Source organism: Aptenodytes forsteri, unplaced genomic scaffold (genome assembly GCF_000699145.1).
Source record: "Aptenodytes forsteri isolate BGI_AS27 unplaced genomic scaffold, ASM69914v1 Scaffold61, whole genome shotgun sequence".
In the NCBI taxonomy this organism is placed as follows: Eukaryota; Metazoa; Chordata; class Aves; order Sphenisciformes; family Spheniscidae; genus Aptenodytes; species Aptenodytes forsteri.
Genome location: NW_008794443.1, coordinates 2,857,603 through 2,882,081, shown reverse-complemented (window position 1 = coordinate 2,882,081; position 24,479 = coordinate 2,857,603). Strand labels below are relative to the sequence as shown.

The 24,479-nt window shown below is 39.7% G+C and overlaps 2 protein-coding genes across 3 annotated transcripts in view; both read right to left on the bottom strand.

The window, feature by feature from the left end:
• Window positions 1-967, bottom strand: part of EXOSC10 (exosome component 10) — a 16,859-nt gene extending 15,892 nt beyond the window's left edge. The window contains exon 1 of the mRNA XM_009289778.1: window positions 935-967. Coding sequence (XP_009288053.1) covers window positions 935-967 — 33 coding nt within the window. The remainder of the gene's footprint in view (window positions 1-934) is intronic.
• The window catches only part of MTOR (mechanistic target of rapamycin), a 68,152-nt gene continuing 44,328 nt past the window's right edge, over window positions 656-24,479 (bottom strand). For both annotated transcript variants that reach the window (XM_019474759.1, XM_009289624.2), the window contains 25 exons: window positions 24,181-24,288; window positions 21,957-22,082; window positions 21,174-21,305; window positions 17,580-17,695; window positions 16,140-16,257; window positions 15,145-15,351; window positions 14,413-14,513; window positions 14,052-14,148; window positions 13,304-13,402; window positions 12,586-12,708; window positions 11,797-11,979; window positions 11,008-11,142; window positions 10,548-10,722; window positions 10,186-10,321; window positions 8,815-8,962; window positions 7,978-8,100; window positions 7,432-7,514; window positions 5,848-5,920; window positions 5,253-5,327; window positions 4,610-4,745; window positions 4,143-4,208; window positions 3,342-3,422; window positions 2,911-2,991; window positions 2,180-2,285; window positions 656-1,631 (listed from right to left, as the gene is read on the bottom strand). In XM_019474759.1, coding sequence (XP_019330304.1) covers window positions 1,616-1,631; window positions 2,180-2,285; window positions 2,911-2,991; window positions 3,342-3,422; window positions 4,143-4,208; window positions 4,610-4,745; window positions 5,253-5,327; window positions 5,848-5,920; window positions 7,432-7,514; window positions 7,978-8,100; window positions 8,815-8,962; window positions 10,186-10,321; window positions 10,548-10,722; window positions 11,008-11,142; window positions 11,797-11,979; window positions 12,586-12,708; window positions 13,304-13,402; window positions 14,052-14,148; window positions 14,413-14,513; window positions 15,145-15,351; window positions 16,140-16,257; window positions 17,580-17,695; window positions 21,174-21,305; window positions 21,957-22,082; window positions 24,181-24,288 — 2,844 coding nt within the window. In that variant the 3' untranslated portion in view covers window positions 656-1,615. The remainder of the gene's footprint in view (window positions 1,632-2,179; window positions 2,286-2,910; window positions 2,992-3,341; window positions 3,423-4,142; window positions 4,209-4,609; window positions 4,746-5,252; window positions 5,328-5,847; window positions 5,921-7,431; window positions 7,515-7,977; window positions 8,101-8,814; window positions 8,963-10,185; window positions 10,322-10,547; window positions 10,723-11,007; window positions 11,143-11,796; window positions 11,980-12,585; window positions 12,709-13,303; window positions 13,403-14,051; window positions 14,149-14,412; window positions 14,514-15,144; window positions 15,352-16,139; window positions 16,258-17,579; window positions 17,696-21,173; window positions 21,306-21,956; window positions 22,083-24,180; window positions 24,289-24,479) is intronic.

The window sequence follows — 24,479 nt, the reverse complement described above, 5'->3', positions numbered from 1 at the left end:
GCCCAGGCGGCGTGGGGGAACAGGCTCCTGGGTGGGAAGAAGGGGGGTCCCCGAGGTGGGGGGCGCTCAGGGACACCCCTCAGGGCTTAAAAGGGGCGAGACCCCCGGCACTCTTCCCCCACAAGCGCCCACCAGTGGGGCCAGGGGCTGCCCACAGAGCAGTCCCCAAGACAGCCACACCAGTGCCTAGAAAGGGGCCTGGGGCATTGCTACCCAAAGCTTCTGACTGCCACCTCCCTCTTTCCCATTTTTGGGGCACAGCACCGGCACAAGTGGCTGGGGAAGCCCACAGAGCCCCAGCCATGCCAGTGATGCACCCCACACTGTCCCTCGAGCTGCAGCTGTGACCCCGAGATCAAGAAAGCTGATGTGCTTACCACATGGTTGACATTGCCTTGGCTGGAAACTAAAATTTGGGGGTTGTATGGTCAAGTTTCTTTTATACAAGTGACAGACATCATTCACTCTTGGTAATTTTGCCTCCAGCTGCTATCAAAAAGGAAATACAGCCAACCACCTGAACTGATGCAGAAAAAGATAAGTCATATCCATGGCAATGGGAAACTTCTTAAAAAAAAAAGAAAAAAAAAATCTTAATCTGCTTCCCTGTCTCTTCCTAAGAAGTCTTTAGGAATAAACAAGAACGCAGTCAAAATGTTTACATTTTGGTGTAATTTATTGGCACAAAAATATTCAAATACAACATGGCATCTAAACATGGCTACTCTGTTGTATTTTGTGCATTGTTTTTAATATGTTTAATTCATTTATCTTCACCCTCATGTTTAATAACCATTATTTTCTGTTTCAAGTTATGACCAGTTCTCCCCACGTCTGCCTCCTATGCCAAGTAATAACTTTCCCTAGTTATTTCCCAATACTGCTTTTTAATCCAGACACTGCGGGAAGCTCCCAAGTGGTATTTCGTTTGTACCCTGCATCCGGTTTGCCACCGATCAATCCGCATAGAGGCGCCTGACTTTGCTCAGCTCAAGGTCTTCAATTCTTGGATCTGCTCTACTATCCTGATCTAGTCTGAAACACGACTCCTGCACTAGTGTACTGAGCGGATATACAGTTTCCAATTTTGGGGCAAGAATCGAGTTTGAAAACAAGGTAACAGGATGAAACAATGGTGAAATTCTACTTCTCTTCTCTTTCTTTCCAGTTGTCCAGCTCACCCCCCCAAGCCTAAATGAAGCCCCCTGCACAAGTGCATTGAGCCACACCAACAGGACTGACCAGGGCAATAATTAATCTGCAAATGACTTAGTTACATTGCAAAGTAAGTCAAAACCCGTATATAGTTATTTTCGATGGATCACCAGTTCCCCAAAGACCAAGTGGAACCATAGACATCTGTGGTACAATCAGTCTTCACTGTCCTGGAAACCCAAATCAAGTGTTGTGTTTCAGACAGCTTGTGTTTCTCCAACAGCAGCTATACATTGGCTTAAACCAACTTTTAATATACAATAACTCTTTTCATTTACATTTCAAAATATTTGACAAAGGCTGTATTTCAGTCCAACGTTCAGTTTATGTTTGTAGAAGAGCAAGTTTGGAGTGCAAAAGCCTCCAGAATAAAAGGCTGTGGATATTTTGGAATCTTCTGTTACCAGAAAGGACACCTAAGGGGAACAAAGATATTGTAGTAATGCTGACTTGCATATAGTTTCACAAAGGCAACACTGAGAAGGACCGAGATTCCATACTAACTAGGCACCATTTTAGTATAGGAAAAGTTGACAGGTGATCCCCATGCTTCTTTCCAGCTAACTAATGTTTAAAAATGTGAAAAAGATCTATTTCCTTAAGCATAGTCCAAAGGTAGCTAACTCTCAAAATGAGAGTAAATTGTCTTTGTTTACTTTAGAACGTGGTTCTTCACTGTGACTGAAATCAGTGACCATCACATGCCTCATTTCAAACACTTAAAATGTTGAGGCTGATTGCAGTTTAAGTGTTCTAAAATCCCTGTCACTACTTAAAACAACTTTCTTACAGAGGACTGTCTATGGGATCACTGTCACAGGCTTGCAAAATTTACCAGAGCAGATGCAACATGTGGTAAGGCTCCTATACGTAACTAACTACACAAGTGACATTTTCCGTAGCTGTTCTCTGCTCAGATTATTCAGAGAAGAATTTTGCAAGGTTAGCTGAATGACAAACTCACCATCCAATGTAGCACTGGCACAGATTCTCATGAGAAGTAGCTTGCTTAATGAGCAATTCTACTTGTGTGGGTACATCAAGAGTTTCGTCATGAGAGAAGTCTCGACCTTTGAAATTGAAGGATTAAAAAAAACTATAAATGGAAGTCACAAATCATGTAACATAACTTGCTTCTGGGTGCCAAATTAAGGACTGATAGGACTTTTAACTACCCTTCCCTTACAGTATATAAAATGCAAAATTTTCCAAACATAGAGAACCTCTAAAGGCATACAGAGCCCAGAACTCCGTTTTCCCTATTATTATGGTTTCTTCCTTTTATCTTCTCCAAATAATGGATAAACCAACAATAGATAAATTTCCACTCTTCAAGTACATTATTTGGCAGGTGGGGGGTAGTTTCTTATAAACTTTAAGAGCATAAAATTTTGCAACTAAATGCTGCAAACTATAAAGCCAGGGCAGTAGAAATTCAACTTCTACTAACAAGCTAAGATACACAATATACGAAGTCTATTTAGTTACAATCACCTCTGTGCTTTTCAAGTCAGGCTCCTTTGTATCTAAATGCAGGCACCAGTACTCTGGTGTTAGGCAAAAACAGGAAAACGGCCTCATCCACTTAATCATGTTAAATTCAAGGATTAACATAAAATACAAACACTAGAAGTAGTGCTGATCCATCTCATCAGATTTTACGTTCATCTTACATAAATATAAAAACATGCTCACCAGTGAGCTTATCTCGAACCCTGTTGATGATTTGAATTGCCTTCTTATTTAGAGCTTCTGGCTTCACTAGACCATCTCCTACTAAAAGACAGAAGTAGGAAAGAGAATTAGGATTTCATCTGAACAATAAACACCTCTGTACTGCTGTTACAGCTGCCCTTCCCAAACACCACAAATACCATTTTGAGAGCAAACAAACCTAGATACCAGTACATTTTCTGTCACCGGGTTGTTTGTTTTTTTGGTTTTTTTTTTGTTGCGGGGTTTGGGTTTTTTTTTTTGAGTTGAGAACACAGATAATTATATTCCTCATTTATGCTGATGAGGAACTGTATCTGTCCCATCTCATGTAATTGTATCTGGATCATGATGAAATTTTCTGATCGAAGAACAAATTTCTGCATCAGTATAGAAACAACAATGAAACTTACTGAAGGAATGGATGGATTCAGGCACTGTGGTCCCAGTTTTCTTATGGGCTGTCTCACCCAATTCCACACTGTCCAACATTTCTATTGAAAAAAACATGAAAACATAAAAGCGTAAATGTGAGGCTGAAAAGCAGATAAAATAACATTCTCCTGGAAACATTAACAAAACTGTTAATCAGCTCATTTGAAAAGCATATTTGACTGTGACCAAGTGTACCACACATCTCTATCACTAAGGGAAGCATAGCACAGGAGCAAACATTATTTTTTCCCCCCACTAACATACTGAAAGGCCTGATCCAACTTGTAGGAACATTTTGTATAAAACTGTAATTGAAAGATATTTTGAAATGACGTACAATTGATCTAAAATTACAATCAAATAAAGTATGTTTATTTGTAGAACTCTCCACATGAAACACTGTCCCTATGCTGCAGTCCAATAGTGAACAACTGCTAAGATTCAACGCAAAGCTCTCAGCGTTCAGTCAGGTGACTACTTGCCAGGTTTTGCACACTAATATTTGGTAGCTAAGTAAATAACCATCACATATCAGTTATACCTTGGATTACATCAGTCTGTGTGTGCTCCAGAAGGGGGTTAATATAACTGTAAAGGAGCATCTGCTTTTTGAGCCAAAGTACTGAACTCACGACTTCCAGTCCTAAAGCTAATGATAATAAGCTGTTTATCTGTCTACTTTTGAGAAGACAACTGAAAATATTTACCCAGTCTTGTGCACTGCTAAAAAAACCCAAACACTCCAAACATTCATGACATACACCATCTTTTCTACTCACCTACTGACTGACTAGCTGAGTAGGAGTCTGTTCTTGTTCGTGAGCGCTTATTGCCCTTTGTATTTGCTGCAAGAAAATAAGGAGTTGAAAAGCATGAACGGGAGTTTCAGTGTTTCATAGCAAATTTGTCCACAAAAAAATATGGATTTGACTGCCTTTCTCCTTCTCCAAATTTTATGGCACCTGAAAATAGCTTTCAATCTCCTGATGACAACTAATACAAAACCAACCCAAATTTTGCTTGTAGCTTAGTTCGGTGTCTGTGTTTAAGGGCAAAAGGGTTTTAACCACTGTGGTAATTTCACATTACAATCGCTAAAACTGTGTGCGCACAGAAATAGCACTTGCAAACCAACAATTTCATCAGATTGTCTTCAAACAGACATTGGATTTCAGGCTTCTGGATTTCTTGCATGAAATCAGGCTGATAACTCTCTTGCTGTCACTGTTTCATCAGAATCACTTACTGTCCATCAGCCGCCAATTCAACAATGGATCATACACAAAGGCTTCAAGCACAGCCATGACACTGTCCTTATGTTCACGCAGGACTTCCATCACTGTGTGACAGGTGATTCTGTAATTGCCATCGAGGCCCGTCACCTTCAGAAAAGAAAGAAGTGAATCAACCATGCTACTTCGTTTACTACGCAACTCCAACCCTAACATTCAGGGAGCAGGAAGTGGCTTCTGCTTTAAACTGGAATTCACTTCCACTATGCTTTGTTCATTAAGAGAACAAGATAGATGTTCATTACAAACTAAGAAGCTCCCTTCTGCCATTAAGATGATCTTTGCGAAGCACCATGCCATTGGCTGTGTCAGGTTGATGCAAACAGCTATTTGAAATGAGGAAACTAAGGAAGGCCTAAGAAATTGGAGGAATTTCAGGTTTTTTTGCATCAATGAAAAAGTTGCTTTCCACTGTAAGGTATTGTGAAGATCACAGGAGATATTTTAACTTACAGAAAATGCAGCTGAAATATTAACACCTCTGGTTCTTACAGGAGTGGAGAGGTTTAGCCACAACAGAAAATACAGGAAAAAATGAGAAATTGGTGCCATTTTCCCTAGAAACAATCCCCTTCATATTAAAGAGGGGATGCTTACCTCCATAGCATTTGTCAGCATCCTTGTTAACCTAAATGGAATCTTCTCAGGGAATTTTTCTCTTGTCATTGCAACCTAAACACACAATGATGGAGAATTAGTAAATTAATAGCTACCTTATAATTTATGAGTTAGTAAGTATTGGGTTTTTTTTTGCTACAACCTTGAAGGTTGTATTCCAAATAGGAAATAAAGTCCCAGATTTATGTTCCTCAGTTTCCACAGATTTTTGGGAGAAGCTAGATAATTAACTTGATAACAGAGGGAAAACTCAAGTGTGTGCCCAGTTGCTAGTGTCAAGTAACACAGACTGCCTATCAGCAGCTTAAATTGCTCCAAGAAATTTTATGGAAAAGTGATGTTAGCACTTCTTTGCTTGTTCCAGTGGTCAGCTAATCCCCAAGACGTGCCTCTGAGATAAAGTATCTATTATTTTCATCTTGCCAGTAGATAAAGTGAAACCCAAAAGAGAGCCAAAGGGCTTGCCCAGGATCACACTCCAAGGTCAGTTTGTCCTGGCTTATAGATTCATTTCTGTTCCACCAGAAAATGTGAAATATTACAGAAAATTTAATGTCCAAATACAAAGTTTTACCTCAAAACAGTCCCCGAAGTCGATATGCAGGATCTTTCCACTCAGTCTGTCTAACATCAGATTGGAGGGGTGTCTTTGATGAAGGAGTAGGAGAAAAAACAGAGTGACAGACCATTATAAAAACCCAAAGTAAATCACAGCAGCTCCGGTCTGAAATTATATTTATCTTCACGAACAAGAACAGCCAGTGACAGCTTGCTTGTCTGAGAACTTCAATCTCAGGATGAACAGAATAGCTTCCTGATAGTGCTTCTATCACATTATTTTTGTAATTACTTCTCAGGAGTTAGAGATCATCTCACCTTGGAAGATAAACAACCTATTGGACCAGAGACATCAGTACATTTCTTGGATATGAACATTTATTTTTCAGTTAGGATAAATTCTTCTACTTGTTTTTATGCTTTTTCATTTTTTCAGTAGAGAAGAATGTAATGAATTATGCTACAGGTGAAGCAAATTGGATTACTACAAGAAGAGAAGAGAATCAATCCAGACTAGGAAAACCACAATGCTGCTATTCATGCTGACTCGTTCCAATTTTGTTTTAATTCAGTTTTCAAATGTTTATAATTTCATTATAAAGACCTTTAAGTTCAGGAATAAAAGCTTTTGTTACGAAAACATTTGAGGGTTTAGCTGTTTTTGCATTACAGACCTTAAATCATATTGTCTTCAAAAGTATATTGGAAGTTATGATGTCCCCTTTTGACAGTAAGCCATATATTAAACCAAACATTTGTTCATTTTATCTTTTTTTTTCCATTATTTGCTCAATCCATTTGGACTGTACATACTTCCCTCCAGAACATGTCTGCATTGCAGATCAGAAAAAGCACCATGTTAAGTAATAGTTAAACCAACATTAACTTTCATTTATTTTAAGTCTACAGCAGTCTTTGGGGAGTATTTATGGGGACTTCATGTATCTCTCTGACAACTGCTGTGAACACACATAGCACTAGAGGTTCCTGCTTCACAGAATAAATATCCACTAGGCAAGAAAGTATGCAAAATAAGTAGTGATACTGAACTCATTTGGAGGGAGAATCAGAAGACCTCTGCCACTAAATACTGTCTGGATTTCTTTTTGCTACTTCAGGGAACAAAAACTGATGCTCGATCATGGTGCTTCTTTCCTCCCCAAAAAGCTGGATGTACATGTACAGTCCTAACGGACTTTGCAAGAAAATTGCCATCTCATATGCATGAAGCACACACAAGCACACAGACTGGTGGCAAAAGTCAACAATATTTCTGTTTTATAGAACAGATGGAGAAAGACTTCCCAATCTGTGAGTGAAAGGACAAAATTAGAACTTGTGGTCCTTGATGTAATTCTGTGTGTATTCCTCTCAATATGGAAGAAACTCTTATTTGTACTCTAGATACACAAACCCTACGTCTCATGCCTGCAGTGCTGAAAATAATGGCAGCAGAATTAGGTCCTGAAAGATGGTATCATTACAACTCAGCAGTAACCACAATGAAAGATGTTATCATAAGAACAGAGCCAAGGAATGAATTGATAGGCCTACACAGTGTGTGCTTTTATTTAAAAGAAACCTTTACAATTTCACTTACCTGTCCCCAAGGCCCAAAATGTACCCAACCATTGACATTACAGCTAGTGAACGAGTGTAGTTTGTTCTTCTGTCAAACCACACCTACAAGCAGAGACAAAATAGAAAAAGCCAGGCAGGCATGTTGCACGTTTCAGCTTATATTTTAATTTATACATTAACAACTTGCATTTTGCACAAAGCAAAACTGCGATATGCTTAGGTTCAATACACCCCATAGCCTGAGGGGGTTCAAACATCCTGTGGCCTTGAATTAGATGTCTAGGCCATTAAGAGACTATTCTGAGGCTCCTGCTTTTCTCTCTCCAGGTACAGTATATGGAGCTTCAGTCCCCAGTCTTGTGCTTTGGACTGCACTCTGGCAGCCATTGTGATCTGACCCTTATAAGGCCCCTCGTGAAGGGATACACATGTGTGGATACACGTTCTGCAGTGATTCATCTGGAGTTTATGATGAATAAACACCATCTCCCACTCGTTCTGCAGAGAAGGTAATTCCACAATATGCTGACTGCCAAACACAAGCCATTACACGTGCTGAACTCACCTCCGAGCTTGGACTTTTCAGCCACAGCAGTTTGGCAAGGTCATCACCAGCTGTGTTATTGACAGCATGTTCAAATACTTCTACTTTCTGCATCAGAGTCAGGTGGTCATAATCTGGAGCCATCTATAATTGAGAAGTGACACTCAGCAACTTAAAAAAACCACCTCCAGTAATCCCTAGTTGTACTATGAGAAACACAGTAATCACAAATAATTTCAATATAAACTTGGTATGAAATTATTTGTAGACTGACCAGTATGTTCCCAAACACAGTGAGATGACTACTCAACAGTGAAGAATTCATTTTAAATGGGATAGCAAATGATTCAACATCCACAAAGTAGTCCATACCCATATTTAATTAAAATACTGCGACGGCAAATATGTTTCAAGAAACATTATCCAAATAAGTCTTCTGGGCTGGCACATGCTTTCCTTTTTGGCAGGCAATTCCAATTTTTCTAGTAATGTTCAGTTTCTCCAGTCTGTCTAATTTTGGCCCTGTTGCTTAGACACGATGTTTGTAAATGCCAGCAGTGTGGCACCTTGTATAAGGCACATCATAGTCATGCAAAATTCCATACACATTTTAGTCACCAGATGGTAACAACTTACGGTCACTGCTAAAACAGGAAAGGAGAAACAAATAAACGTATGGCCAATTTTACCTCTTGGTAGCATTTTTTAACTCTTATCTAGTATTTTTGCATTTATTACTGGTACCAATAACAATCAGAAAACAGGCAAAGGAAGAACAAGCTGCGCACCATTATTCTTCATTAAGACACTGGAGTCCTAAAAGAATGTACCAAAAACTCTGCCAGCTTTGCCCTTTACCCTCAGCATGATGCGATGTTCAATGTTGAGCAGGATCTTTTTCTTCTCTCTGTAGTCTCGGATGAGTGCGTGCAGTGTGTCACAGTGGGGGACCCAACCAATCAAGCCTGAATTTGTAGACAGTGGAATAACAGCGTATCTCTGGATGCTACAGGAAAAAAAAATGGAGAATCAGAGCTCAAATTGATGTATGTTGTGAATTATTACATTTTGAGATGCTTAAAACAACTACTACTAAATCTGAACTCTGATCTAAATTGTCTCTTCAGTAGTTGCTCTGCTTTTCTTCTTTTCAGACCTGAAATACTCATTTGGATAGATTGCTGCCAGGTAATTTACAGACATTCTCAAAGCTTACGTGGTTTTCACTGAAAGACTGCTTTCAGAAGGTACATGTTATGTCACCATGATGAACTATTGTTTGCACATGACATTTGATATGTTCATGCTTGAAAGACACTGTACAGAATTGCAGTCAGTGACTATTCACCAAGCTATGTAGTGAGCTCTTTAGTGACTATAATAAAAAATCCTTGACAAAAAACCCCTGTTCTCAGGCTCCTAAGGCAGTGCCCAAGCTATCTTGAAATAAGGGTTGCCTCAAAGACCATAACTGTTTACGAGATGGGACTTCAATTAAGTAAAAACAAATGATCCCCTCAGGATACATTTCCTCCAGGTTTGAATTCCTGAATTTTTTTTCTTACTCTTCACCATTTTCAGACTTTTCTAAAGGGAATTATTCTCAAAGCCTTATATATTTGTTTTGTTTACATCCATCTTTTTGCTTTCTCTAACTATTCCAACCCCTTTTTTTCCTCCCATCACCTCGGATAATTGAGAGCCATCTCTCAGTTTCATTGAGCATGAAACTAGGCTCCTTTACCTGTTCTGAATCCCAAACCAACCAACTTACAATACGAAAGAGAGATTTATATAACCTTTCTGTCACGAAAAAATAAAGATGCAGTCTCAGCTTTACTGATATCAGTGGGATTTGAAAATGGTTTAAGTTTCAGGAGAAATTAAACCCCCAGCTTTTCCCTCTTACATACAGAGACACATGCACATGTACGCAAAAGTCTTGCATGATTCTGTGGGGTTTTTGGGAGAAGAACCTCTGAATTATAAGTAATAGAAGGCATTTTAAAAGAAACTAAGATGTATCTAAATATTTTCCTTCTCTTCTTTTTTTTCTTATCTTTCTTTTTTCTTTCTCTCTCTTTTTTTTTTTTTTTTAAATTAACTTAGTTCCAAGATTTGCCATTTCCTCACAAACCAGCTGGTTGTGCCAAGGGTTACTTGGAAACTGTCCCTACGTAGGGTGTCACTTGTGCATAAGCACATTCAGTGATTACCAACAACACATACCTGAGGTTTTTACGAAGAGAAGTTGGGTCATTTGCTAGCAGAGTGTTGACCAACCCAAAAAGCTGCATCACTCTTTCATCTTGGCGAAGGTCTTCGTGACCTTTCAGAAGGAACACAAACTCATGCCCATTGCTTCCTGCAAAAGAATTAACACACAGAAGTTTACTCTTGCTGAACAAACAGACAAGAGACACGTGCACCCAAGAACTGGAAAGCGTGGCAGTCAAGACTGACCAGACCACTAAGAAATACCTCACTTTAAAGGAAATGTTGGAGAGGTTTTACCTGGTAAATATGTAGTTTGGCCTAAAAGCAACGACTGTTTAAATACTAGAATAGCTAAGTGAAAACTGCTCTCTTACCCATTAATGTTAACTTCCTGGGCCGCTGCTTGGAGGTGATGACCTGCAGCGAAGGTGCAATGGACTGAATGCGTATGATGGGCTGGTTGGGATCGTATGTTCCTGGCACTGCCAATTCCAGGTCCCGGCACATTAAGAGTTTTGGTGACACGTACTGTAGTTCCAAAGAAGTGAGCTACCAAAAACAAAAGAAATACAACCCCCCAGAATTTCAGTTAAATCTCACTGAAACATCTGAAGAGTTTATGCTGTTGAGGGACCTAGAACAGTTCAGTCAGTCGTCAATACTTCAGACGCTTGCAGGAAGTGCTGCTTAAGCAGCAAACTTGCAGCAAATCATATGCAAGTATTTCCAGAATACTGAATTTGAATGTTTTGAATAACCAGAAAACATGAAACAAAGATTGGTATTGACAACTTGCACTGTAAGACCCACAACAGAACTGTACCTCTCCCCCACCTGAGGCAGCTGCTTTGAGATACGCCGGAACACATGGTAATAGAGATCCCAAGCCTGAGTTAGGTCTTTGACATTTCCCGATTTCATGTACTTCCTGCACCATTCCTGAGCTTCCATTAGATCTCTGCCATAGGCCTAGGGAGGAAATGAAAAACAACAGAAGAAAAACATTTCTACAGACTATAGCGGAACAGGTGGAAACCACTTAATACCTACAAAGAGCATCACAGTCTATTTTCAGATTGCATTACAAATACTTGATCTCACATTTTTATAGCATATCGGAATTAAAGATCCAGAAATTCCTGGATCCAAGACATGCACTGCGTTTATTAGACAACGTTGCTCACAAATAGACTTCATGATAGGAGGCAACAGAATGAGTAGAATCACCCTTTAACAGTAGACTCACAAGCTCAAATTAATTCCTTTTGCTGGTTTGAGAGAGGTCATCTCTACTAGTGGTTACCATGAAGCAAAGCAGACTGGAGTTAGAAGAATTAACTGCAGAGCAGTTGTATGTTTTCTAGACCCTATCAGACACCCAGTCGATACAAGACTCCGAGGCAATCTGTACTACCATGGCTCCTGTAGTACTGTAGTCACCAGAAGCGATACAGATCTGAATATTAACATCAATAATGAAGCCTGCAACTAACATAATGAGTCCCAAAAGATTTACTCTGTGTTAGATTGCAAAGGTCCTTTGTAACGCCTCTGGGGCAGGCGGCTGTCCTGCCTGTTTTTGAGGGCATGCAGAAGGTTGTGCTCTTGGCCATTTGCCAATACCTGATTGAAGGATGTCTCTTTTAAAGTCTGAGGCCCACGCTCCATCATTGCATGAAGTGGTTCCAGCACCTCAAACATTCCCTTCACGTTCCTTTCGCCAAAGTATAGACGAGATGCTTCTTCCAACCCTTCATGCCACATCTCATGCCATAGGATGGCTACACGGATTAGCTCTTCACTCACCTGTTTTAGGATGGGGAAAAAAGATTAAAAGCCTAAAGAAAAATGCTATGACTGTATACTGACTTACAAACACAAAATACTTTCTTCTCTAATGATTATGAAATATTTGTTGCTGGCAGCTAGAGGGAGCCACAAGAACTCCCACAATTCTGTTACGCTTCTTTTCTGCAAGAAGCTGATCAGGCTTTTCTCACCTTATTTGTTGCCTTTGAGATTTTCAGTATGTTTGTGTAGCTTGGCCTGAAAGCATTACTTTCTATTCATAAAAATCTTCAGCAAATGAATTAAATTACTCTTTCCATGCTATGCTTGGTAAGTTTTGTTTCCACTTTTCATTAAGCAAAACCATCTCTTTATGGAACAATGATTGTTCATTTATTTCTTCTCTAAATTTATTCATAAGGAGACACAAGAACTCAGTGTTTGAACATTATGGTCCTTTTTAAATTAAAGCATTCTCTTGCAATTATACTAATACTTTAACTTCTTCCAAATGCAAAAAACACAAATGAATTGTACTTGAACAAAATTAACAATAAATAGTCATTCTGTGTTATTATACCTGTGGTACATCCATTCCTGAAACTCAATACACTAAGTACTCACCATCATTGCCTGCTGCACCAGAGTGTTACTGTGCTCACACATGTTTTTCAAGATCTTATTCGCAGCATTGTGGCGAGCAGTGGTTGTAGATTTAGAGGCCACAGTCAAAGGATAGATCAAAGCCTGCAAGGGACATCAACCAATAATATTTTAGAACCACACAGAAGAACTACGTAAATTGCAAGATTAGCAAAGTATTAATAAATAGCAGCCTTAGGGCTAGACAAGAGAAAGCAAGCTTGCTTCTAGAAAGAGGTGATAGGAATTTGCTATTCAAAGTCTTCCAAACTGAAAAGCTTACAAGGCTAATTCACTGAGTAGCAGAATGACTTTGAGAGCCTGTATCAAACTGGAAGAACAGAAAACTGTTTTTAGCCTTTTGTGATTTTCCACACTGTAGGAAGAAATTCAGATAAAACGTCTGTGAGGTAGCCTCTTAGTAGTCACTTAATGAGATTTAAGAAGGTGATTTGTACTACCCAGTACTCTATTAGACGGAGAGAACTTCCCCTGCTGCATGGCTCATGCACCTCTTCTTTCCATTTTTATGTGAACAGTGCTGAGGTGAAAGAAGCAGCAGCAGGAATAGTTCCCATTCTCACTATTTTCACTTGCTGTGACTTACAGTGCAGGCATCCAGACTAGGTGAAATGGAACATAGGAAATGCCTTAATTGGCTATCAGTCTATGGAAATTCCTCCTCTAAGCCAAAGCTTACCTGGGGATGGTACCGTCCAATATCTGTGAGGAGCTGATGAATGAGACGTCCTACTAATGGTCGAGGTGTGTCAATTCTTGCAATGAGCTGAGGAATAACCTAGTAGTAAGGATAAGTAAAATAAACATCCCTGTCATCTCATGTGTTTAGTTCACAAGCTGTTCTGCCCTCTGCTAGAGATCTCACAGTCTCTAAAGGAGACAAAGAGGCCCACCACTCATTTTCGAGATGGTCAGAGGATAACACAAAGTTCCAAACAGTGTCAGAAACACAGAACAGCTCAGTGAGATCACAAGTGTTCTGTGCAAAACTGTTACAGGATCCTCTTATGGAAAGAGTAAGATGTGTCTTGAAGTGTAATGCTCAAATAAGAAATAAAGCCTTTTTTTATATATTTACAAGAGTCCTTCTACAAAGCAATCCTGAAATAGACTGACTGAATTACATCAGAGCAGCACAGTGGTGTTTTATACTTGATCACCACTGAATGCATGTCATCTTCAATTTTAAAATTTCATTCTTTCTCATTCATATGCACTAGTCTGCATATAAATACAGAAATGCATGCAAGGATGTTTCTCATGTCTCTGTTCAAGATGCTTGTTAAATCAGTTACAAATTGTACCGCATACTGCTCTCACCACTCACCTACAGAGGATTGTTTAGCCAAGGATCATTGTGGATATCGTAACAAATCCCCAAGCTCCCCCCAGAACCGAGATCTGTCTTAGCCCTTTGTGTGCCTTACCTGCAGCCAAGTGTCTATTTGGATTGCCTTGACTCCTTCTACCAAAGCCTCATTCACATCAGGCCAGTGACCATAGTCAAACCACAGAGTAAGGACTCTTAAAAAGAGAAATACATTCATTAGGAATGAAACAAAAAACCCAAACCATTCCAGTTAAATACCTTCAGACCCATTTATAAGTAACTATTCCCAGAGCCTAGAGATAGTAGGATAAGGGCTAACCCACCTAACACAAATTAGCTTGGACTGAAGCATTCACTTAGTTTAACCATAACAAAAAAAGCAGAAACAGGTTCTACCTGATTTTAAACCATGTGCCGATATCAGCTGGATTTCATTTACTATGTGCTTTATTATGTACCTTAGAGTGTCTTGTAGGTTGTTCCCTCGAGACAGAGATATGGATCGGAAGAAACCCTGGACAGCAGGGACTGTGTACATCAGGAGGGTCTTGGATAAATCCTTTTGGAATGAAAATTGCTGCATTAGTTCTACACAAGTGCATCAGTCCACATGAATCCTAAACTTAGCAAGTGGATAGAGGGAGAAATATGTGGAAACATAGATCTAATCCACATTATAGTTGACTTCTGCTCATACTCCTCACATGATATGTTGCTCCTGGAATTTCTGTTTTGCTTGACTACACATAGGTCTTTCAGCCTGGCAGGGAACACACTGTGAAGTGTTTTTACACTTCAGTTTGTTGGCAAAACTATGGACAGCAAAGCAGCCTAAAAACTACGACCCTACTATAACTGGTAAGTAAAAGAGATTCCTCACAGTCTTTCATGAAGGGCTTAAGCAGCAGAACTTATTAATGCACATTTTATCACCTATGATAGCCATCCACGCCTTTGCTTTAGTTCACAACTAACTTACGATCATTTGCATTTAGTCCTCTTCCCTTAAGACTGAGTTAACCTGAACTTTCTCACTTTTGCTGTAAGCTATGAGCATATATATACACACACACACGCAGAGACATCTCCCACAAGCCAGGTACACATAGTAGCTTGTTCCCCACCATAACGTTTTCCTGTGTCTAAGCAGTAAGTACCAATCTTTCAACATAGACAGGGAAGAAGGGTACCTCAGTGACTTTTTTCTGCACTGGAGATGGGATGGGACTGTTCTCTGTGCTCTCTGCATCACTCTCACTATTGCTGCCCTCGGTGTTAGCGCTGGTGATGCTAGCTCCACTGGCATGACGTAGTTTCTTCTTCTCATCTCTGGCCTGGTTTTGATGTTTGTAGTGAAGCACTGCTTCAAAGTTCATCACTGCCCAGGCATGCCAGGCCTGCCAACAAGAGAGAACAAAAGTCAGAAGGAAGATGAATCCTTTCTGCAACCTGTACTTTCTAATTATTAGAGATAACAATCCAACCTTTCTGATTCCTCAGACAACAGTAGTAAATAATACCCTGCAGACAACACAATGCTTTGTTTTCTCTAATCACTTGTAGTTTTAACTGCCTTATTATCTTAAATAACATCATGGTGAGTTCTTGGCGAGGAGCTCCCTGTTGCATATTAAGGCAAAGGAGCTCTGTAGCAAAAATTAAATCACATTCCATTCACATACATCTTAATTTTTCAAAGCTTAAAATGAAGATTAGTATGTTAAGACTAGGGGAGGTGTAACGGGAAGAAATGCAGGAGATGGCTGCCCCAGAGAAGATCTGGCACCAAATATTCACTGAAATTTCACAACCCTGAAATCAAAGGCTCTTTGGAGAATTAGCAACAAGGCTACTTTCCTAGTTCAAGTATACTGAGTGAGAACAAATTAAACTTTTTCCATTTAGATTCTCCTTTCTCCTTCACTGTTAACTGACAGGAGAGAAAGTCCCAAAAGCAAGAACAGAAACTGAATTGTGCTCTAGTTTTACCAGCCAGATAAAATTCTAAACAAGAATCTCATGGTTGCCTTGGGCTGCTTTCTCTGTTTCTTTAATCCTACTCGCAGTAACAAGGCAGATAGTTATGGGAGATCTTCCTAAGAGCACCTTCCTTTCCTGTAGTATGGGACGTGATCAAATCTACTGATCTTTCTGCAATGGTGCCTGGAACCTTTTCCTTACTGACCTTATACCAGTTGCGATCATGCTCTGTTGCAGCACTGTAGTATTGCAAGACTTTGGGGATGGTACTCTCATTGATGCCTTGCAGGTTCAGCTGCCACTCACCCAGTTTCAGAAAACACCTGGTTAAGCAAAGGGATTATTGACTCAGAACCTAGAATGAAAATGAAGCCCGCTGGATTAAGAGCCAGACTTCTTATCTGAAGCCTGAGAGACATTTCATGTAGTAAACCCACTCAGTAAGCCTCTTCTGCAGACTGGGAGCGTATGTGTTAACATGTAAGGTTCAAAACACCTACATCCTGATTGTAAGTGTGGAGCTAACTAGTTAATGGTTTAATTTTTAGGGGGAAAGGTGAGGGTCAAACTTTGTTCCTCATTTATATCAGTTAAAATAAATGTAAGAAGTAGCTAACAGTAGCATCAAAAGACTCCATGAGTATTGATAAAATGCGCACAGCATATGTGCTGGCTAGCTATACTTGTCAACATACAAACTAGCCTTCTGGAGAGAACACTGTGACAGACAGTAGAAAACACAGAGCAACTGCTCTTCCCCCAAGCCAGAACCCCATTAAGTCACCCCCTCCCTGAGGAAAGGAAAAACAACATATTTTTACTGCAGAAGGGTAGGGCTGTGAAGGTTTGTGCAAAGCTTAATACTTTGCTCCCTCAGCAGGCTTTAAATACCACAGTTACACAGCTGTCCTTTCTAGATTTTGAGTTTTCCAGAAAGCATTGTGCAAGAAAAATATCGTGTGCAACTCATTACTAATTTGTCTTCCATGATAGTCACTCTGAAAAAAATAAGATGATGGTGTTATCAAGTTCCCATTCTCATAAAAGCAAATTTAGTGCATGCCTCCCTTTAAAAAAAGCAAACCTTCAATAGTAAGCACTATGCAATTTCTTCTTAAAATTGGAAACAACAGATCTGGCACCTCCAGATCCATAGAGGAAAATGGAGATTATAAGATGTGTTTTTAATGCAACAGTATTTTAAGAGACCATCACATGCTGGGCACCTATTGCCCAAAGCACTGCTGTTGTACTAAGGGCACACACTGCCAAGCATAGATGTGCCAGGCATGTGGGAAGTGTTTCTTTCCTACTGACTGGATCTCTTGAAAACCAAAGAAATAGCCATGCTGAGAGCTCTGCCTTCTGCCAGTCAGCCACAGCGCTGGAAAAATACAACCAGCCATCAGCAACAAATACAAGCTTGTTTATGCTGATGTGTCACAATAACATTTACTGAACATTATATGATAGGTAAGGATGTAATACCAAACAGGACTCTACCAGCTAAATGAGAAATCCCCTGTTCCTTTTAATCAAAGCATGGGCCTTCTCTGAAATGCGTCATCTGCATGGACCCTGCAACCTCAGGAAAGACATCAGTTTCACTATATAGCTAAAGGGTGTCCAAGGACCAGGTGCTGACCGTGCCATGAGCTTGTGGAGTTCCTGCTTGTGCTGCTGGTCTTCAGTTGCAATAGCATGCTGTGCCTGCTGCTGCATTGTCTGCACGAAGTGCTGCATGTGCTGGAACGCATCAATCTGTAATTGGATGATGGTTGCAGTAAGGACCACAAGGGTTAAATAAAACTTCACAAGAGAGGAAGATAATGTGGAAATAAATTTTCACTGAAAGCAAAAAATACAGTTTTGTTTTTTCAAAGCTTTTTAGCCATTTACATCCCTCTAAAATCAGTTTATACTCTACATATGTAGCACCAAATAAACGAAGAGGTTAGAGATTCTTGATGTCTCGGAAATCTGGCTGCTGAATTGCTACACTGAGGAACAAATAACTGCATCCTTCCAACGCTAGGCACACCTTCACGTCATACGTACAGTCAAAAGCATGACCGACTATAACATAAGCTAACATTGTGCTCTGATGAGCAAGAACTCAACTCTGGAAAAGCAACAAGGTCACCTGTACAAGAAGAAAACTTCAGCAGCAGAGAATGTCCTGTTACTGCTCATGCAGAGTGAGATTCTAGTAATGATACAGAGATGTCTCATTTGCAATTGAGCATGCACATCGAAGACAGTCCAGCAATTCCAACAATCAAACAAATGTTCATAGCTTACAAACTGTATCTGACCAGGTCACTATCATAATAGACAGGATCACAAATCCAGAGAAGCCTGTCAATAATATGTTATGGCCTGAAAAAAAAAAAACAATTTGAGAAAATAACGCCAGAAGGAAAACTTGCAGCTTTCTGATCTTCCCTCCTAACCCCTCAGCTTTGGCTAGGCTTACAGTACACACCATGGGATGTAAACTTTGAGTTGTTTCAACAAATTAAAGTCTAGATTAGTCTAGTCTAAGGTTGTTTAAGAAATACAAGTGTACATTGCTCCTTTGCCAGCAGATTACATAAGGCAGCAGTGCTAAAGCAACCTGCACTACCAAATTTTGAGGGAAGACTTTTTTTGAAATTCCTTGGAAAGAATTATGGGGTGAGAAAACCTGAAATTAAAGATTTAAGAAAAAAAGCATGCACACTTCACTGGAAACAATTAGAGTAAAGCTCTTGCAATCTGCAAGGTCATTTCAGGTCAGAAACTGCAGAATATGCTATTAAGAGTCCAATTTACTTCTGTTCCATCCACAGGAATGAGCTACTTCAGAGTGAGACAAGAATCACCTGAGCTGAAATGCCTCATTTATCCCATTCAGATGTCAGCATGCACAAGTCAATTGTCAGGAAAAAGGGTATTAGCCCAGGGTGAAATAGAAGAAAGTATCATACTATTAACATTAACTGGGGGCACTCCACAGCTTGTAACCTAGATACTTGGTTAGAAGGGGGCGGGGGGGAAATAATCTTATAAATAGTTCTGCTGTTATGCCAGACATTTGTCAAAAATAGACAAAAAGATATTGCCGAACAGTTATGTGCCCCTCTCATATCTAGACACACCCAACAATCTGCTCTTCAGCTTCCATTAATATTGAAAACTGATCACCATGAACTGACAGGCAGAGCACTTAAGACTGAAAGCAGTAGGTTTTCTTTAACAACTGAATTCCTAAGTTTGTATGCAGCCTTGTTATGGTATATGTCTGTAGAATGCAGCTGCTGGCAAAGGTCCTTGTTAGAAGAAATGCAATAGGGTTTACTTATCCATCTTTTTATCTGTTGTTTAAGAAAAGATTGTTGTGCAGCTCTGCAAGTGCTATGCAGCTGGTTTCCATCTAGATGCCAGTTTTTTTCCTGCTGGATCTGGCAAGTTTTAGGTCAACCAAGGAAACTTGAACTCCTCAACTAGAGAAAATGGTCATTTCCTACCATACCAGCCTACCTCAGTAGCTTATTACTTAGGATACCAAATCAAGTGAACACACACAGTTATATAAAACTCTGGTCTACATACATCGCTAGGTATAACTATCTATTTAGTTAACGATAGTCACTCAAATAGGACATAAGGATACACCCAACCATGTAATGCCTCCGGTACCAGGAGAATTCCCTAAACACTTTCAGTGTTTGGTATAAACAAACACTTATGTCTCACTCCAGACTGCAAACTCTATTGTACCCTAACATAGCTGCTTCTGCCACAGCTGCACCTTTAACCATGAATTTCAAAAATAAGCATCTACTTTCCAAGTGCCACAAAGGACTGAACCATTGAGTCAGCCCTTCCAGCAGAAGAGTGCTCAGAGAAAGGGTTGAGACTTGCATGCAGGTCTAGGATTAGTGCTACCTTGGGTAAAGTATTCCTCCCTCAGCACTGTAAATAACACCCAGTTTTAATGTGTTAGAAAGAAGAAAAAAAAAAAGCCCCTAAGCACAGAGCTTATGTAGTGTATTTAAATAGGAAATCATTCAACGAGCAAGAGGAGGTGTTTCTAACCACATCTGTTCCTCCTTCTCATCTTTGCTGCTTTACCAATCTTTTTTTTCTGTCTTCATGGGGTCCATGTATTCTTTCATCAGTTTATTTTAGACACATTCTCTTCCCCCACCCCCTTAATCTTTGTGCCTTCTTTCATTCTGCTTTCTACAACTGCACCAGTTTCTTGCATCTTGTCTGTCTTTATCACAGGTCAAACACAGGAAAGTCCACTTTCACTCAAAGAGGCAGGCAGAGAAGACCCATATACTTCTTGGGTCATTTACTGAAGAAAGTAAGAGACCATTACACTATTTTACAAAGCCAATAGAACAGGGCCTCATCAGCAGTTCCTTCTGTTTTTTAAATTCAAATAAAGAATAGTTAGGTCATGGCAATGTTCCCATAGCAATGGCTGTGCTCCAGTGCTGGCAATCCCAAAGACAGGAAAAATAAAAAAGATGTGGCAGAATATGAGAATAAATGGAGGCTTTAATGTATATTAAAAAAAGATAAGTTATCCAGTCTGGAGCTTATTGGATTTGATTATGTAAATTCTCCCTGTGTTGCAATGTCAAAAACATTCACCCTAGGCTCTTTGGAGCCAAACTGTTCCCATGACAAAACCCTATGTACTTTTCAGCTGTCTTTCAGTTAGAAATTTTCAATAATGTCCTTAATAAAAGTCAGTTCTGCTCAGCAACTAAGTACAAATTGTTCAGGATATTTTTCTAAATCTGGTAATAAAAAACCTTACTCTTTCAGCATGTAACCCTGACCATAGGTATAGTGTGGAGACCTGGCAATTAGAACAGGACAAAAAAGTCAAGTACCAAGCCTACACAGTAAAATCCTGGTGAGGACAGAAGAGCTACTATTGACCATTAATCTTGGCTGCATCCCTTGGGTACTTGATACTGGTTTAGCAAAAATAATCTTTCCATGTAGGACATAAAATTAGGGCCAGGCCGTCTCTGTCACTACAGAGTCTTAAAGGAAAATTTCAAAAGCTTATCTTCTAATAACAATAAGGAAAGGGATTAGTTACTCTTTTTTAGGTGAGCAAAAATAAAACCTTCAGCCTTGACTTTTTTCTGTGGGGATTATGAAGAGCTAACGTGCATGCTACTGCACAAAACCTGAGCAATGAAACATAGGTTCATTCTACGTTCTTTTGTACCTTACGGGCGCTCTTCCACATGTGTTTCATGTATGCATAAGTCACTTGGGGATGTACTGTTGGCAGTGGGTGATCCAGCTGTCGAGATGGATCTACTCCCAAGAGCAGGACAAGTGTCTTATGAGCCAAAGCCTGGAGAAAGTTGCAAAGAGACAAAGCAGGTTAAAACAAGCTCATTCTTACCTCCATTTCATATTGACCTCAGAATTGCCCACCACTAAAAAATACCTCCGACCCTCCAGATAAAACAGGGACATAGCAGCCTTATTACCACTCCCTGGACTCATAAGAATACCACATGCTAAACCCTATGTCTTCATTGGGATCAGAGCGTTAGATTCTCATTTCAGAAGCCAGTAGAGAGTGTGAAGTCTCTGTTTCAATTATCTTTGGTAATAAATCTTGTGGTGAATGTTGAAATAGGATTGTAATGTTCAATGATAACAATATCACATTCCAGATTTGACAGAGTGCTTTAGCAGAGAGAGTTATTAATAGTTACCAGTGCTGCATAAGAGCTTTCAGGTATAGCATGCAAAAAAAATTGGCTCTGAGGCTCTCAGGTATAATACTAGTCCCACAAAAATAACCTTGGCTACAAGCATGAACTCTATGCTAGTTACAACTTTAGCATTTCAACAATTTCTGACCAGTCTCCTCCTCAGAGGAGAGCCCATCCCACTCGGGCAATGAAAGTACTTGGAAATGCTCAAGGTTGAAGCAGCATGACAAAGCCAATAGTCTAAAAACCTGCTGTAGAGGGTAGAGCTTGATAATGCTCACCAGTCTCCCACTCTTGCCACACAAGCTGGCATACTTAAGCCAAGTTCTCATGTCCTCATGAGGATTCACAACAAGAGATCGGACCATCAATATTCTTTGCCAGTCTTCCACAATTCGTTGACAGCCCTGAAAGAAAAAGGAAGAGAGAACTTGTTAGCGTTTTATCTCCTATCTACTCCACGAAGCCTCAACTCAGAATCTGAAGGGACTTTTCCCAAGATGGAGAGACTTCAGTACCCATAATTCACAGCAGGCTGACATTACGAACTAGCTGGCTATTTCTTTAACACTGCAACATGTGAAGTCCTTGACTCTTACCCTCTGCAGCCAGCTCAGTGTTTGCAGTCTAACGATATCCTCTAATTGAAAAAGGAGAAAAGCTTCTAAAGCAGAAATGCATCCAAAAATCAGGAAAGCTCTTTGTGCAATTCCAAAACAAGTCAAGAGTTTTATAACCCTTCTCAACCTAATTTTCACACCTATTTTTGGTTTAAACAGTGACAAGTCTCAATATGGAGATGGTACAAACCCAAACGGTTGCAAAAATATTTTTATTATTGCCCTTTTTCTTCTCCTTGCATGTGTTGCTTTTAGAGGCTGGCATGACTGAACTGATATTCTGCCAGAAACTGCAGTTCCAACTGCTATACTGCTTGTGCAAGCATTGTCTGGTTCTTGTCCGTCTGAAGGGAGAGGCACAACATTGTCAGTCAGAGCAGGATGAGTCTGTATTTCAAACATTCAAGGATGTTACAGAGAAGCAGAATTGTGGAAGGGACAGTAACAACCAAATACATGGTGCTTGCTGTAATGGCCAAGTACTTCAGGGTAACAGTGATGCTCTGAAGTTCGTATTGATCCAGAGACAACTTAGACTTAGTTTTGAGGTAAACAAAAGAATTTCCAATGGCAGCAAGCATCTTATCACCAAAACATCTGTTTCTTTCCCTTTTTCTTTTTCCCCAAAATTGAGGGCTGGGAAGTTAGCCAAAGCTTGTTCCCTAACACCCAAATAAACCTCATCCAATAGGCATTTTAAAATTATTAAAAAGCAGCTATAAAATGTGCAAGAACTGTATGTACTGCTTTCAGTACTATAAACAGCCGTATTCAGACATTACACTTCCTGTCACTCTCAGTTTCTCCACCCCAGTGGAATGCTCCTGAGCTTTTCCAGACAGGAATGCAGATGAGAGACTAAAAGCTTTGTCAGTTTCCCAAACAGCTAAAAAATATGCAGCAGCAACAGCCTTTCATAAGGAGGCAGATATAGCAGTCACAGTGAAGAACTCTGCATAGGGAGAAATTCTTCTTCCAGGCAGTGTATCAAAATTTGGTATAATGATAGCATTTTACCCTAATTATGCTTTTTTTTTTTTCCCCTCCCCTTGCAGGAATCACCTCTTTAAACAGTATTCCTGTATGTACTACTTCATCTGATGATGTTCATTTTCACTGTAGGGATGCCTCTTGTAAGGAAATAGTCTCGAAATATTTGGCTGATTTAAATCTTCAGAGGTGCTTTGGATTTTTGCTGTTTAGAGTAAGAAAAGCACAAACTTCTCTTTAAATACAGGAAAAGCAGCATTGCTAAAAGTCTTTTTTTAAGAGGACAAGGCTAATCACAGAATCATAGAATCATTTAGATTGGAAAAGACCTTTAAGATCATCCAGTCCAACCATAAACGTAACACTGCAAAGTCCACCATTAAGCCATGTCCCTAAGTGCCACCAATCAATTGGAAATGTTCTTGTAAGAGGTCAAAAAGGAACAGGACAATCTTTTAAAAGTATGTGAATTCTCTGTCCAGTTTTTCAGCATTGTGAGATAATTCACTTCTCCTTAAAATGCAGCCAGCCAGGTAAAAAGTTCAAACTAGCCTTATCCAAACCAGTACTTCCAGGCGTGATCCAACACTGAGATAAGCAGTCTTGGAGATGTTACTAGCATCTCCATTCTTTACGCATCTATTTCAAGGCTTAAACCACCCTACTAAAGTGTCATACCAGTTGACAACTCAGGAACATTAACCAAAAAAAAAAAAAAGCCCAAACAATCAGGACAAATGCAAAGGAGACAGAAAGCATGCAGTCATGTAAGCATATACCCTATTGGGATAGAAAGGAAAATGGAAACATTTGCTGAGCCATCACACTGACTTGAAAGGAAGCTGTTCATGCCAGCACATCAGCATCTCAATCCTTGATCTTTACATAGATGTACCTGCAGTCTTTCCCACCAGATCTGGCGGATGATCTCACGGCGTTCTGGTACAAGTTTATACTGGATAACCTCTTCCAGCTCTGACAGCATCTGGCAGGATACCATAGCCTGAAGGAAACAATCACATTCCATCCCAATCACTACAGAACAAATCTATAATTAAGGAACAGTATTTTGGCATCAAAATCTTAAGTACATATGCTGCCCAACAGGTAAAGGACTGACTGCTATATACTGGTATCTAGATGATCTGCTAATTCAAACTTTCTAAATGTCAATTCTTATTTCTTTTTTTTTTT